Below are 15,808 nucleotides of genomic sequence, written 5' to 3'. Positions count from 1 at the left end.
CCCATTGAACTTAACTTAGTTTAAGTGAATCCACAAATTCAACAATAGAATTTGCACCAGAAGACAAAAAGCTGGTAAACATTTTCCAAATGTATAACTCAAGAAGGTACCATGATAACTTGAATTACAGCATATTTTTGACTCTGTGGTAGATGATTCCACTGTCACAGGGTTTCTGTAGATTTAGGTGGCCACTGGAAAAGTGGAGAACTACAAATAGAACATTTTCCTAAGTGGTAAAAATTCCCCTGTACCCCAAAATAATGCGATTTAACTGTGTTCTATTGGCAGAGCTCAGTGATTAAAAAACCTACCTTTGGTAGGTTTGTTTTGGAGAACAGATTACAGCCAACATTTTTATGGTTATACCTTTGACAGGAGAGACTAAACAATGATCAGAAAGAAAATTCTGTTCCTCAACAAACACACAAATAAAGGCAGAGATTTTCATGGAGAAAAAATAATAATCATTAAATAATTGATGTAAGAAAGTAAAGATAGTAATGACAACCTAATGCAAGTTGTTCAAATATAGAGGACAACATTAACTGCACCATAATCCAACATCAGTTTCAAGATGTAAAAACTTCCACTGTATCTTTTTAGTACAAAAAGTTTAACTGTAGGAGTTCATTTTTTTCATGAGTTTCTAGATTTAATAATGTAATTCTTTGGGGCAAGTAATGGCTTTCCAAAATAAAAAGGTAATTTTCTTCTTCTATACAACTTTTCATGATGTGTTTTTGTTGTCAATCTGAGCAGATTGCTTGTTTCCAAACTCTTCCATTGCTCTTTACTACTGTGAAAAGAAAAATGTTTAGAAACTGTTCCCAGGATTCTCTGCAGCCACTTTGAAACAGGTGTCAAAGCAGCAAGAACAGACTCTGGCTATTCAAACCCAGCAGTCTCTTAAAAGAGTTGAAAAGGGCCCGAGAGTGCAATTCTGATGCAGAATATGAAGAAATCTAACAAACAAAAATACAAATACTTCATTCCATTCACATTTAGTACAGACTTTGCATATAGTTTTCAATGGAAGCTAAGAACATCCTTTCCTAGAATCATTGAATCACTGCAGCCTTAAATTTGAAAGCTGAGGATGTGAAAACCAAGCTACAGGTTGTGCCACGTTGATGCCTCACCTTTATTTCTTGAAGTCCTCAAAGCACTGTTTAAAGGTGATGAAAATACGCTAAAATATCAGAGTCAATATTAAAAGAAAGAGAACAGGAAAGACTCAAGTATTTGACTGAAGTGGCTGGATTAGATTTGCCCAGTCCATGTGTTTTATGCCCAGGATCAGCTGGAGGAAAGGAAGTTTGAGTCATCAGCTACATCAAAGTCCGGCTCCGGTGCCCGGGCTGAGCAGGAGCAATACCTGCACTCATCTGCCCGCTGCAGAACTTTTAATTACACTCTCCCAGCCAGCAGAATCAGGGATTAAAATCCCCAGATTACCTTGATTGCTCTGTCATTATCTGTCATCAGCTGCTGCTTCTCATCTTCCAACTTCTGGATAACTTCCTGGAGCCGCTGCTCCGCCACAAGCTGCTGCCGGCTGTTCTCCTCTGTCAGGGAGGAAATGGTTGTCTTAAGTTCAGCTATGACCTAAAAAGAAAACAGCAGGTTAACTCTCCCTTCAGTGAAAGGCATGTATTTTGCATGTTTTTTATGCTTGGTACAAACATGGCACCGGCAAACTCTGCTGTGCAAGCTAAATATTTGGAATTACCATATTGCGCCCTCGCAGGCACAAAATTCCACGCAGAGAAGAGGAATATAAGCGAGGCTGGAAACGACAAAAATCGCTGAACACAAAATATTTGGAAGGGTTTTCCACTATGACATTCCAAAATATTTACTCATGAGAACAAAGCACATCTGTGATGTTCAAAAACCGAGCCTGTTCCCAGCCTGCCCCTGCCCCGAGACCAGGAGGGAGAGTTTGGGCAGCTCGTTTTCCAGAAGGATGTTTTACAGCTCGATATTGCTGAGAAGAAAAACGCCCACATTTACATACTGGGCTGAAATTTAAACGTGATAGCAAAATTTCTGAGCTGCTGAAAGGAGCAGATTCTCCTTAGCAACACAGTGGGGACCTTATTCCACATCCAGGACCCTTAAACGAGACCTTTTACGTGATTCACTCGTGATTTGTTGAACTGTACTTGTTCCACCTTTTTCATCACTGGGGAAAGTCATAACTAAACCTGATCCTTTAGGCATATTTACAGAATTTTATACTGACATGTCAGCACCCAGCAAAGCACTTAAACATGCAGGAGAGTCACTGACTTTAATGGATATATTCAAGCTTAAGGTTAAGCTGCTGTAGCAGCATAATGCAGTCTAATTCTAAAAGCACTTTAGCCCAGAGGAAGTTCAGGGAGGGACTACCAGAGTGCTTAGACTCTGTATTTGCCAGGCCTCCTCACTGGTAGAGAAACATTTAACTATACTAATTACATGATTATCTAGGAAAAAAATAGTTCTAAAACACTCCTAACAGGCCAGGGCTAATGTAATAAGAAATGTGCTACAAATGAAGGTACAGGAATCACTGGGAAAGGGGAAAAGGACTGATTAAAACCTGTTATAAATTTGTTTCTCTGTTTTACTACCAGAGAAATCTCAGGGAATAACATAGATTATGAGATATTTCTTTTCCAAAAGCAAACACAGATTAAAAAAAAAAATAATACACCCAAAACATGAAAACCTATAGTACTTTGTGTTGTCCCACTTTGTCATTTTTGCAAAAGAAAACAAAATAACAAACCCTTCAACATAAGACAAATGTGGGATTTAAAGCTTTTCCTGGGTTAAGACCCCGGGCTAGCACAGGAGCTCTGAAATAAGGGCAAGGAAATTTCAGCATGAATTGATGAAGAAAGATCTGCTTTGTGCAGTGCTTTTCAGAGCAAAAAAAAAAAAAAAAAAAAAAAAAAAAAAAAAATCTATTTACTTTGTATAAACTTCAGAGGAAATTTCCTGAAATCTCTTCTCTGTGTGGGTGTTAAAAGTGGATGTTCCAAGAGGCCACAGAGAGTAAGATTAGACAGATGTTGTCAGCAACACGACCACAAGAAACGTTGTGATTGACCCATTATTAATAGTGAGCTACAAAAAAAAAATAAAAAACAAAACCCTAAACCCAACTATGTTCTAGTAACTTTAGGGATTTGATTTAAATCCAGAAAACTAAAGAAATTCAGACATCAGGGTGAAACTGCTTTATGGTGCCAAATGGCCCTGACAGATGATGTACGTGTGGTGTCTGCCCCAGAAAGTGCCAAGGATCTGGTCACGGGCCCAGCTCTCCCCAGTATTGGTTACAGCAATGCCCTCCTTAATAAAAAACATGTCCCCCAAATTTTTCCATTTTGAGACTATTCTACAGGCCAATAAATTTCGGTCTGACAGAATTTATTCTGACATTTAGGTTAAAGAGTTCTTACCTCACGCTGCACCACCTTGGTGTTCCCACTGCACCAATTAAAGCAATTTCCCTCATCTCTTGTTTAAAAATTCATAAATGCTTAAATTATTCCATTTATTCTTTAAGGAATGGACCAAGAGCCATTTTTGTAGTGACATTATCCATTTCCTGCTATTCAGGTTCAGATGCAAAGATAAAAAAATAGAAGATTTTTGGTGTTGTTTCTTTCTTTATAAATAAGGCTCCCAAAAATCACTAAAAGGCATTTAAGAGAGAGAGCATTCTCTCTGATTTACCACAAAATTATAGAATTGCTGTGGGTGGAATGGACCAGCTCAAATCAGGATCACCCAGAGCTGGTTGCTCAGTATCATGCCAAGTCAGGTTTAAGTATCTCCAAGGATGGAGACCTCACAACCTCTCTGTATGCAAATAAATGTGTAGAAAATACATATTAGGTTTTAGAAATGTAATGTAAGACATATTTAGCAATAAGTCTGATAAATGCAGTGTCAAAAAATGCAGTGTGAAAAAGTAACAGTCCAATAAATGTCACCAAAAGAATTCTGGACAAATATCTCAGCAAATGATTCTCAAAGGAGTTGAAAATGAGTTCTAAAACATTTTAAAGTGTTGGTAAAACAGTAAAGTTTGCAGTTTCTTGTTATTGTCTCACTGGTCACTTCTGTCTAGTTTAGAGGCTGCTAAACCCTTCTTTGTAGTGTTTTTATTGACTTTAAAAGAATATTATGAGACTATTGGCTGAAAACAGAGTTTTCAAACCCAGGCAGACGTTCAGCTGTGTCTGGGAGGAACGAGGAGAATGACACCTCCACACAAACCCTCGTGGCAATTTTCTTATTATTAAAAGCTTAACTTCTGGTTGCATCTCCATCATTTTTCACACTTCAGTGCTACCTGTCAGTCAAACTGAAAGGTGAAATATTTAAAAATCACCCCGTCTCACCATTTTTAAGTACGTAAGTAAATTCAACACGCATTTTTATTTTCCGTGTTGAAATACCACTCTGAAGAACAAAAATTCGAGTCAAAACCAGTTTGTTTTTAGGACACTGACATTCCTCAAGGTGTTTTTTTTTGGGCAGAAGCGCAGAACTGGTGGGGAGCAATGATAAAGATGAAGATGACACAGTTGGGGCTGTTGTCCCACCATTGACTGCCCACGTGACACCACCTTTAATACAAAATGCAAGCCCTGGTTGTGCAGCTGCTCCTGGTTCTATGAGATGTGCTGGTTGATGGAGCACCTCACCTTCCCTTCCCACTGACTGAAGGAGGACTCAGTCCTCTTGGGTCCCCAGGAGATGAAAAAGTGGATCAAAAAGATGAAATTTAGAACTCAGAAAGACCCCACCTGTTTTTGCTAGTCAGCTTTAAGCTTTGTGGGTTTTGAAAGGTTAAAATCTGCAAGAAAGACACTGGATGGAAACTGGGATACAGTTAAAGCTTCTCTTGGTTTAGGGCTAGAGATGAGAGAAAGGTTCTTCCCCCAGAGGGTGGTTGGGCACTGACCAGGCTCCCCAGGGCAGTGGGCACAGCCCCAAGGCTGCCAGAGCTCCAGGAGGGTTTGGATGATCCTCTGGGGCACAGGGTGTGGCTCTTGGGGATGGTCCTGGGCAGGGCCAGGAGTTGGACTGGATGATCCTTGTGAGTCGCTTCCAACTCGCCATATCCTGTGATTCTGGTTGTCAAGACCCACACTCAAGAGCAGAATTAATTCCACTTCCCACCAAGCCTCCAAACTCCACAGATTCGCTGTTGCAGGCTCCTGTCTTGTCCCCACCTACCTGCGAGGATTTAGCCAGTCTCTGACTGTACTCCTTCTCAGTCTGCTTCAGTCTGCTGCTGGCCTGGAACACACACAGGAGACAACCAGCTTAGCTCAGAGGAGGAACGTGTACAGACACTTTGCCACCGACCCCTCGGCTTGGCACCTCACCCACATGCCTATCGCCAAGCGCCGGCCCCGCGCCAGCCCCAACGCCCTTCTGTGGCAGCCAAAAAACCACAAGGGCTTGGCTTTGATCTCAGGCCAACTATTCATCACTTAAAAGAGGGGAGAAATTGTACCTCTGCTGCCAATTATTAGAAAAACATAAAGACTTTGCAGATTAAAAAAAAAAAAAAAAAAAAAAAAGGAGAGAATGAGTGAGTGTGAGAGTGTGTGTGTGTGTGTGTGTGGCTGGGGAAGGAGGCAACACACACAAATGAGTTTATCAGGGTGAATCTGCTTCTGAATGGAGGGGAAAAATGAGGAGAAAGTCCCAGGCACAGGCTGCCAGTGGTGGACACAGCTTCACATATCAGGGCTGTGCCTGCAACTGCCTTTTGTCCCACTGCATGTCCTTTCTCATGGAAAGGTGGGGATTACACTGAAAATCGACCCAGGATACAGCTGAACCAGCTCTTGGACATACAGCTCTTTCCTTCTCCCAGCATTTTTTTCACAACTCAGAGAATAAAACAAACAGAGAACAAGGCTGCTTTGTCATATCACAATCCAGCAGGCAAATATTTCAATAACTGCAGGAAAAATAGCTCTTAACGTTTCCCCCCCCTAGATAATTTAATTGCAGAGATAATTTGATAATAATGATATTAATACAAAAATAAATTCTATTTCATTTCAGGACAGAATTCTGACTTGTACTTTTCCTGCAGCAACCAGCCCAGCCCAGCCCCACCACGCTGTCCTCAGGTGAACTGCTGAGCGCTCTCGTCTTCTTGGCTCTAAAACTCCAGGACAGGTGTCTAAGACAAATATTTTCTTAGGGGGGACAGAACATTACGCAGCTGAGTTCTGAAGCAAATTTAAGCTGATTAAGTTTTCAAAACCTATCTGACCTCCTGCTCAAACCTTTGATCTGTCGTCCTTAGTTTTCCGGCACAGCATCCAGCACCCAAACACGGCTCCCGCCGCTGCCCCGTGACTTTGGGGGACCCCAAAGCCTCTGAACCCTGCCTGGATCCAGTTTTAAGATCGAAAACTCCATTTCTGCAACCCCCAGGGATTTCAGGCAAGCAAACAGTTCTTATTGATTTCACCAGGCTATAAATTTCGGAGCTTAAGGCTGCAGAGTGTGGTAGGGCTGGAATGATCCCCTGCAATCCGGGCAGCTCTGTAAGGTGCAGCTTAATGTAAGTATATTACAGCCAGTTCAAAGGAATCCTCAGCTTCACATGATGTGCCACTGAAGATCTTGAATCCCTTCAAATTCCAAGATTATGAAACGTAAGGACATCTCTAGTTCATGTGTTTGTTGGTACCAAGGAATCTACTCAAATTACTAAGACTCAGTTATCAAACCTCATTTATCAATTAACAAATTTGGTAACTCACCACCATAATTTGATAACTTACCCCCATTTTTAAGAACACACTTCAGTTGTTTTTCATTATAAATAGAGGTAATGGCACCACTTGTTGGTTTAAAGCAGCATACAGAATAATTCTGGAACACCAGACAAATTAAATTTCACTTTTTCTACACTTGTCATTCAAAGTGTGCCACAAACACAGTGAGGGCAAATCATGGGAGTGCATAAATAAAACGTGTGGTGACACAGCAGTTAACCCAGAGAGCTCTGTCCTGCTCCATTTCTCTTTGTACTCAGCTGACCAATGTTAACACTTTTCTATTGTATTGCAGTCCAGTTTCAGATGATGTTTTACCACCACTGCATAACATAAAGTGACTGAAACTGTCAGTTTATCTTTAGGGGGAAAAAAAGCAAAAAATAAATTACAGTAATAGTATAAATTACTGTTACTCCCAGAAAGGGAGAGACACTCCTCAGCAAGGCACTGCACAGATCACGTTACAGCTGCTCTCGCTCAACTTGCCTGGGGTAAAAGTCCTCATCTTTCATAGAAGCAGCTTTATAACCTCCTGAACCCAGAGAAGAAATCCCAATAAATAATAAAAAACCCACTCATAACTTCCATAAGCAAACTAGAATTTGTTTGGTCACACTGAGTAGAGCCAGGCTGACCCCTGAGAGACAGGACAGAGGTGACCCAAAGGAAAGAAACGCTGAATTTCGGTGCTTTATTCCTAACTGAAGGCAAAGACAGTATATCCCACCAGTTTACTTAAAGGGAGTTGCAACATTTTACTTTACAATGGCTTTAACAAATTCCAATTAGCAAAATATTTTATAAGTTGTCTCCCAGCCATCAACAAACCACAGATTCTTGCATTCACTTGCATCCCCAAACATCCCTATTCGAGAGGTCTAAATTCCAGAGGTACTGAGATCCCAAAGCTTCCATTGGAGATTGCACAGGGATTGGCTCCAGCTGTCTAAAATTGGCTATGGCAGCTCTGTGGCACTAAAACCTATGGACACTCCCTTCCAGTACCTAAAGGAGGTTTACAGGAAGGCTGGAAAGGGACTTGTCAAGGGCATGTAGCAATAGGACAAGAAGGGAATGGCCTTGAGCTAAGGAGGGTTAGATGGGATATTAGGGAGAAATTATTCCCTGGGAGGGTGGGGAGGCCCTGGCAGAGGTTGCCCAGAGAAGCTGTGGCTGCCCCTGGATCCCTTGAAGTGTCCAAGGCCAGGTTGGACAGAACTTGGAGCAACCTGGGCTAGTGGAAGGTGTCCCTGTCCATGGCAGGGGGTGGGATGAGATGACCTTTAAGGTTCTTCCAACCCAAACCATTCTGGGATTCCTGCTGACTCCAGCTTTTCTCTGACACCTGTAACACCTGACAGGTCTTGCATCATCACAACCCACATGAGCAGCACCAGCACAGCTCTGCAGAAGGCAGAGTTACAGCCCACAGGTTCCAGCACTGCTCAGCTGAAGAGATCTGACTCCTGGGGATGCCTGGGAGCCCTCTTCTCCACTTTGTCTTTTACTGCAGAAATATGAAGCTTCTCCTTTTTAAAAACCTGTGACAAAACCAATTTAATCCCTCTTTACACAGGCTGTTGCTGTGCAGCCACGGGAGGCACAAACCTCCTTCCCTGTGGCACGTGCAGCTCTGCTACACCCCAAAAACCTGTTTACTCTCTTTTTTTTTTTTTTAAGGAACGAGTTCCAGCAAAGTAAACACACACATAGCTGTGTACAGTGAGCTTTGGGGAGGATTTATATCCCATTTATGTTGACAAGTGAGAAGGTTCACCCTGGCCTGGTGCACACACACACAGAGCAGTTTCCTGGGCTCCTGCTTTTCCAACTGGCTGCTCGGCTCACGAGTTGCTCCTGCGTTATTTTAAGGGCATTCCCTCCCTTTCAGGTTATTGCTATTTCAGAAACATAATGAATAAGAACCCAAGTGCAAGGTGAACATTTGGAGGGTCAGCCAGCCTTCATTAAAGCCGAGCTCTTTTTATAGCAAATCCAGTTAATGGTCTGGAACCGGTTTTCTGTGAGCAAAAGGTGGCTGCTGAAATTCCCACTTGGCAAAAACTTGTCAGAAGCATCAGTTGTAATATCCATTTTTGTAATGAAAAAAAGGTTTAAATTGGATAAGCCATAGAGGAATGCCACCGATTCAAAAATTAACTTCTGTTTAGTTTCACACAGTTAATACGTATTTTAGCTAAAATTATCTGATTATGACAATTTAACATGCAGTTATTTTGTATTACAGAGTGAGGACTTTTGCATTAAAAAGATTATGTCCTCGTTACAGTTAATTGGTTTTAAAAACCAACTGTAATTCTTTAACAAGCCTTAAAGCATCATATTGTGGTTGCTGAGCAAAACTGCATCGACTTCAACAAAACATTTCACATAAAAATTAAAAATGGTATTAGCACTACAGATGTGGTGTCTGAATTAGTGGGTGCTACTCTAATACAGCCCCTTTTTCATTTTCTCCTTTCATGAAACTGAGTAGAATTATTAAGAACAAAAGAGCAAAGGATCTATGATGGGACCACACTGCAAAAGCACAACTTGTTCCACCCTAATTACAAAGTATTTATATGCTATTTTTAAGGTATAAGGTGTATTTGAGGGGACTTTTAATTTAAGTTGGATGGGGTTTGGAGCAACCTGGGCTCGTGGCAGATGTCCCTGCCCATGGCAGGGGGTGGAACTGGATGAGCTTTAAGGTCCCTTCCAACCCAAACCATTCTGGGATTCTATGACATGGTTTAGTGGCAGTGTTGGGTTTATGGTTGGACTCAATTACCTTAAAGGTCTTTTCCAACCTAAATGATTCCATGATTCTCTATCTTCATAGTTCTCACTAGAGGGTTATATATATATATATACACACACAACCATATTTACTAATAGTAAAGCAAATTTTAAGAACTTCTCTGTTTAGGGTACCAGTTGCAGACATTTTTCAAAATGTCTGCAACTAGATTAATGTGGCCATACATAAGCTGATCCTCCATAATTAGTTAGATAAAAGTGTAAGCAAACTTAAAAAAAAAAAAAAAAAAACCAAAACCCCCAAAAAAAGGGGAAAAAAAAAAAGGAGGAAAAAATCAAAGGGTGGGGGGAAAAGAAGAAAGAAAACTTGCTCCAGGGAAGAAGCAACTGTTCTCTGATGTGCAGCAAGGAATTTAACATCAAAGAACTAATGTAAATGGGGCCCATTTACCTCAAAAAACAACACACCACTCCACATTCTGGAATATTTCTATTTAAGTTTGACAGCATTATGCTTTGTACCAAAATTCAGGATTGTGTAATTTGATGGATGTCAAAAGAAAATGACCTTCAGAATGGCTAGCAGTGGCAATTTCTGTTATTAAGTATGTTAAAACTCTCTGTGGAGTATCTGTTTAAACTTCAGAGATGAGCAGATCACCTTTTAAGTTCATCTGATTGTACATAAAAATTCCACTTTGACCTCAAAGCCTGAAACATGTATTTTTCTTTATGTGCCTCTAATACTGACAGTGGGTGACTTCCTACACCAATACTCTTGTTCTTCCTACTGCTCTTCCCGTTAATCAGATACCAAATGAAAGCTGAATCTCTGTTCAACACTGCAAACAGCACACCAGTTCAAATATGGAACTTGAACCACCCAAAAGACCATTAAAAGTAGCTGAATATCCAAAATGATGTTAACAGAATAATTAGTCAAGTACCAAATGACTTCAAGGGTTTTGAAACTGAATGATAGAAATCCCCAAATCCTATTAATATTCTATTTTACATTTCACTTTTGGAGGTCTATAAATCTTTTTTTTTTTTTCCTTTAAACATACATCTTTAGGAGGAAAAAAAAAAACCCTCTCATTCATGTGCAAAGTACTTTTAGTTGGGGGGAAAAAAAGCAAGAATGACTAGAAATGAATTTGACACTACCTGTCCAGAGAATTGCCTTTCTGCAGTACATTGCAATTCTGTGCTTAATGGGGGCCCTCTGAGAAACTTCTTCTGCAAACTGTGCCTTAGGAAAGCTCTGAATTCCAGACTTTTCATTTAAACCAACCGTGTATTTCTATTAATTCTGAAATTATGGAGAGAAATTAAATACAGACATTTAGCTCTCCCAAAAATTCTTCTGTGAGACTCCAGCTGCAGTTACACCATCCTTACTCCAGGATGCAATCTAAATGGATTTACTGAGCATCTAAATATTTCCCAACATCACTAATGCTGGCTTCCAGTCACTACTGCAGTGACCAGGCACCTTTTTGAAAACAAACTGCATGACTTGGCCTAAAATACAAGCCTTGTATATGAGAGAAAGCTTTAAAAATCAGATTAATAGATTAGGTTTGCCACATGAAATTGTTTAATGCCTGAACTATCCTTTATATAAGATGATACAGATGCACGGATCAGGCATTTAAAGGACTGACAGTGAATTATGGCCTAATCTGAAGCTGCTCTGTGACATTTTGCCAAAAGATTGCTCTGTGTGATAAGCACTGGGCTGGAAATCATGGACAGCACAGGCACAGGAGGCTGATTTTCCTTTGATTCCCTCTCATCAATCACCTGGGAAATGACTATCGGTGAAATCAGTGCTGTGTTTAGTGATGACAGAGATTCCTGCAAATGAACAGATTCAGATGATCATAACATAGGGAACTGCTTCTCATCTGCCACCCATCACACTGGACAGTTTGGGTCTCGTTGACTTTTATTCACCCCAACTTTTGGGTCAGTTTGGGGTCAGGTGGCTTTTATATCATGGCACGATCCCTTCTTTGGCTCAACACTCAAATAATATGAACTGAGAAACCTAGTGAAGATGTGGAGAATGCAACACTCTCCACTTTAGGGTCCTGAAGCCCAGTTTCCCCTCATCTACACACCTAAATCTGGTACAGCACAAATACATTCCTGCATTACGATTTTTAAGATTTCCTGCTTTTCTTCTGTTCTGTCCAACTAAATGAAGACGGTTATTTAAAGTGGGTTTAAGACATTATATCAAAAGTGGTGGCACATTCTTTTTCAGAGCTTTAACAAAGAAAACCTGCACCCAACAGGAATTATCTGGGCTTTTACAAGCTGCCTTTATCCCTCAGGAACACTTGGGCACTGCTGCACAGGCCCCTCTCTCGCTCATGTGCTCTGGCTCTCTCCCACTCTAATATAAAGAAGTTTATAGAGTCAGTCAGGCCCAGATTTTTTTGGTACCCAAACAGCTGACACCCAGTAAAATCACCAAGGGACAGGTTGCTAAACATCTTTGAAGATGCAAGTCAAAGCTAAAACTTCCTCCACAAACAGAAGGCAGCAGTTCAGAGATGTGACACTGATCCATGACTTGACTCACTTAAGGACTATTCAATAGGAGCTTTACAATACATGATTCTTTCAGAAACTGGAGATTTCCAAGACTCAGGCACTTTATCATTAAGTATCAGCTAAGTTTACATACCTTGATTTTAGCCAAGGAAAGACTAGAAGGCTCCTGAAAGAATTATGAAGGGATAGCAATGAGGTTTTCGTTTTTTTAGATGCTGCATTGCTGTTTTAAGTTGAATTTCGTGGAAGTAACAAGCATTGAACATAATGAATGGCAAGAAAAACGTCCTATGTATCATTTGGAGAGAGAATCTTTTGTGTTAAATAGAAGAAAAACTGGAAACAAGAAGACTGTACCACTAAATGAACTCGGTATCACTAAGCTAACTCAGTATAATGAAATTACATCATTAGATGAGAGCCCAAAAAAAGTTAAGCTTCTACAGTTGGAAAGACAAACACTGAAAATACAACCAAATCCCTGAACAAATCTATGATCTGAAGCCATCAGTGTTCCTTAGCAAGATTATGTTGGATTTACTTTTTGTAGTTTTAAATACAACAAAGCTCCCCCAGAAGAGCGACAACTTCCCGGAGCCAGAGCCCATTAATGCAACGATGAGTAACTGTGCAAGTCCAGCAAAGGCCCAGTTAAAAGGAGAATGGAATATATTGCTCAATCATCAAGCAATTAAAACCATAAATAAGACATTGGGAGACTCTGAACATTCCCAGTGTTTAATTATTTATCCCTTCTCCATCCTGCAGCTGTAGGTCAGAATTAACTCCTCTGAACTAAATACAGGAGGACTCTTTTGGGGATTTGTACCTTATTCATTTTCAAGCAAACACTCAAATTCATTTCGAATTCACACAAGAACTGCAACAGTTTCACCTAAATCAGATTTTCTACAAGTTAAACACCCCTCCTACACTCAGATGTGATTGTGAAACTACTTTGATCTCTGTTCCCAAATTTATTGCTCTGTGTAATCCATGACAAAATATAATGTGATTTACTGTATCTCTATATGACAGCCCAGCAGCTGACAGAACTTAATAATCTAGCATAAGAAAAAAACCCTTCTGGCACCAAAATATACAAACCATAATTGAGGCACTTTAGTATCACGTTACAATGAAGCATATGCAGACTGATCATAAGAACTTCAAAACAATTAGAATTCTTTTTCACCCATTTAATGAAGGTGGGTTTTACTCTGTGACATGTTCTGCAGCTCTAAGCAAGTCATTTTGGAACACTTTTCTTTCTTCATATGAAAAACTCTGAAGGACTAATAGCATTGTTTTACCACTTCCCTGTTTCCCAAACACTCCTTCTCCTCCAAAAAGAAGAAGAAGAAAAAAAAAAAACCACCTGCAGCTTTTCTCTATTACAAGGAAGAAACAGCAAATGTGTGTAAACAATGTCTTCAAATTGTGCCAGAATTTAAATATGCAATGAAGATGTTTTATATTAGTTTGGTCTTGACCACTGGGCATTTTTTCTAAATCTGAATTTTTTTACTGTGCTCACCTAAACACAGATGTGATGGACACGTTCCATGGGGCAGCTTTTGGGCTGGCCTGCACTGACTGCTGGGTTTGGGGGACCTGAGAAGGTCTTGTGTCAGGGATGCTTCACCCCAGAAACTTCCAACCAGAGTAAGGAGCTCATGGCATGGGATGCAGGAGAAATTCCTGCTTTTAATTCCAAGTAACAAACACCAGTTACTGCTGTTTGCACAACCCAAACCATGAAGGATCCCCAGTGAAACCAGCAGTGATGGCTGCAGGGAGCAGGATCCAGTACCTGGGCATTGGTTGTAGGATCTGCCCTGTCAGCCCTGACCAGGAACTCAGACCTGATGGTGTTCATTCAATAACTCTGAAATAATTTGAAAATTAATTGGCTGAGTTGTTAAAAAAGCCCAAACCCCAGTAATCTCACATTAGAGTCAGTACTGAACTGGAAAACAGCCAATGTTTTTCCTAATATTATGACATACCCTGGGATATGTAAGGATATCCCTGTAAGGATAAGTAAAATTGGTAAATCAGAGAAAACTGTATCTATGAGGAATCAGCCTTCTCCAGGACACAAGGTATTGGGAAAAAGGGGGATAATGAGGTAATGATTCAATCAGGCTTTTAAAAATATTTAACAAAGTTAAAATAATAAGCAATTGTGTATTGGAAGATAAAGTTGGTGTGTTACAGGTTGTTTGGAGAGTGAAGAAAGGCCCTGGAAAATATTGAAAAAATAATCAGAACAGTCATTCTGCCACTGGAAAAACCTCAGCATTCACCTTATCCACCATCTCCATGACTTTGTGAATCTTGATCTTATGAATGTACTCCAAAGGCTCCAACCTGGATGTCATGGAATTGATAAAAAGAAGAGTATGCCCTGGTGCTGCAGAACTAGAGTGGTGTCTGGACATAGAATTAATGAAGAAAAAGGAGACAGAGAAGAAAAAAAAACCCCACCTGTGAATGCTTCTTCAACAGATCCTTTAGATTAACACCAGTTGGTTAAAAAAAAAACCACCAAAACCCTAAAAAACCAACCAAACTTCTCAAACAACCCAACTCTAATTCATATGACAAGACATCAGTAAAGTGCACTGAAAGATGGGCCATATGATAGACCTCTAATTTTAATTATAGCAGTCCTTGCCCTGCTGAAAGCTATCTTTTTAATTCCATATTTTGTCATAGTTTATCATTTAGCTCTTGTCTGGTTCTCATTTCTTAACAGCATTGCATCAGTCATTTCAATTTTTAACTCTATGCTGTGATTTGTGAATGCAAATAATGGTGCTTGATCTCCCTTCAAACTTTAATGAAGATATTAAAAACTGAGCCTATTGCTCTTGGGTGGACCTTTTTTCCCCACAGTTACACCAACTTCTCTTGGTTCCTGACTGTGGAACCAGATTTATAAATACAGCTGCTGAGCAGAAATCTGACCTGTGGTTTTCTGGTTCAGTTTTTTCTGAGTTTTTATGTTAATTTTTTTAAAGGAGGTAGAAGCAGAGTAACTCTGTGAATCACTGCAGCTCTTGCTTTGAAATATCTCCAGTAGGAGAGTGCCATAAATTCTGTTTAGTCTTATTTGAGTGAAACATCCCCGAAATGATTCTACCATCCTTTTCTTCACATTTGGCTCTGGTGATTGAAGATTCTTCCAAATGGCTCCCTGAGGGATGATGCCATTCCTGTGACCATGTTCCTGGTCCACTATCATCTTTCTTTCCTTTTTTTTTGGAGGAATCAGAAGGAGCAGTGCAAAAGGGGACACACTGGAGACAAAACTGCTCTTCTCCCTCCATCTAAAAGCAAAATATTTTTGCAGGATTTGCTGCAAAGGTACTATAAAGACAGATTAAATAATCTGCTCTTGTGTTAACACACACTAAATACCTTTTCTCTTTTTGAAATTCCTTTTTTTCTTGATCTTCTAGGCTTTTGCCAGGTTTTCTCCAATAAAGCCAAAGTGCTAAGCTCCTTTTTATTAATATTAGTTGGTGAATCACTAACACTGTGTCAGAAATGTTCAAGAACCAAATGTAAGTTAATGTACACAGACTCTACAAAGCAAAAACAATAAAAATATTCCTACTCTGGAGCAGAGAGATAATATCATAGACAATAGTTCT

The 15,808-nt window shown here is 40.1% G+C and overlaps 1 protein-coding gene across 4 annotated transcripts in view; it reads right to left on the bottom strand.

The window, feature by feature from the left end:
• Positions 1-15,808, bottom strand: part of CEP112 (centrosomal protein 112) — a 155,072-nt gene that overhangs the window by 38,611 nt on the left and 100,653 nt on the right. For all 4 annotated transcript variants that reach the window (XM_064676103.1, XM_064676102.1, XM_064676104.1 and 1 more), the window contains 2 exons: positions 5,248-5,310; positions 1,459-1,608 (listed from right to left, as the gene is read on the bottom strand). In XM_064676103.1, the coding sequence (XP_064532173.1) occupies positions 1,459-1,608; positions 5,248-5,310 (213 nt within the window). The remainder of the gene's footprint in view (positions 1-1,458; positions 1,609-5,247; positions 5,311-15,808) is intronic.

This window comes from Pseudopipra pipra, chromosome 19 (assembly GCF_036250125.1).
Source record: "Pseudopipra pipra isolate bDixPip1 chromosome 19, bDixPip1.hap1, whole genome shotgun sequence".
In the NCBI taxonomy this organism is placed as follows: domain Eukaryota; kingdom Metazoa; phylum Chordata; class Aves; order Passeriformes; family Pipridae; genus Pseudopipra; species Pseudopipra pipra.
Note: the sequence above shows the minus strand (reverse complement) of the source record. Positions and strands in the feature narration are given on the sequence as shown.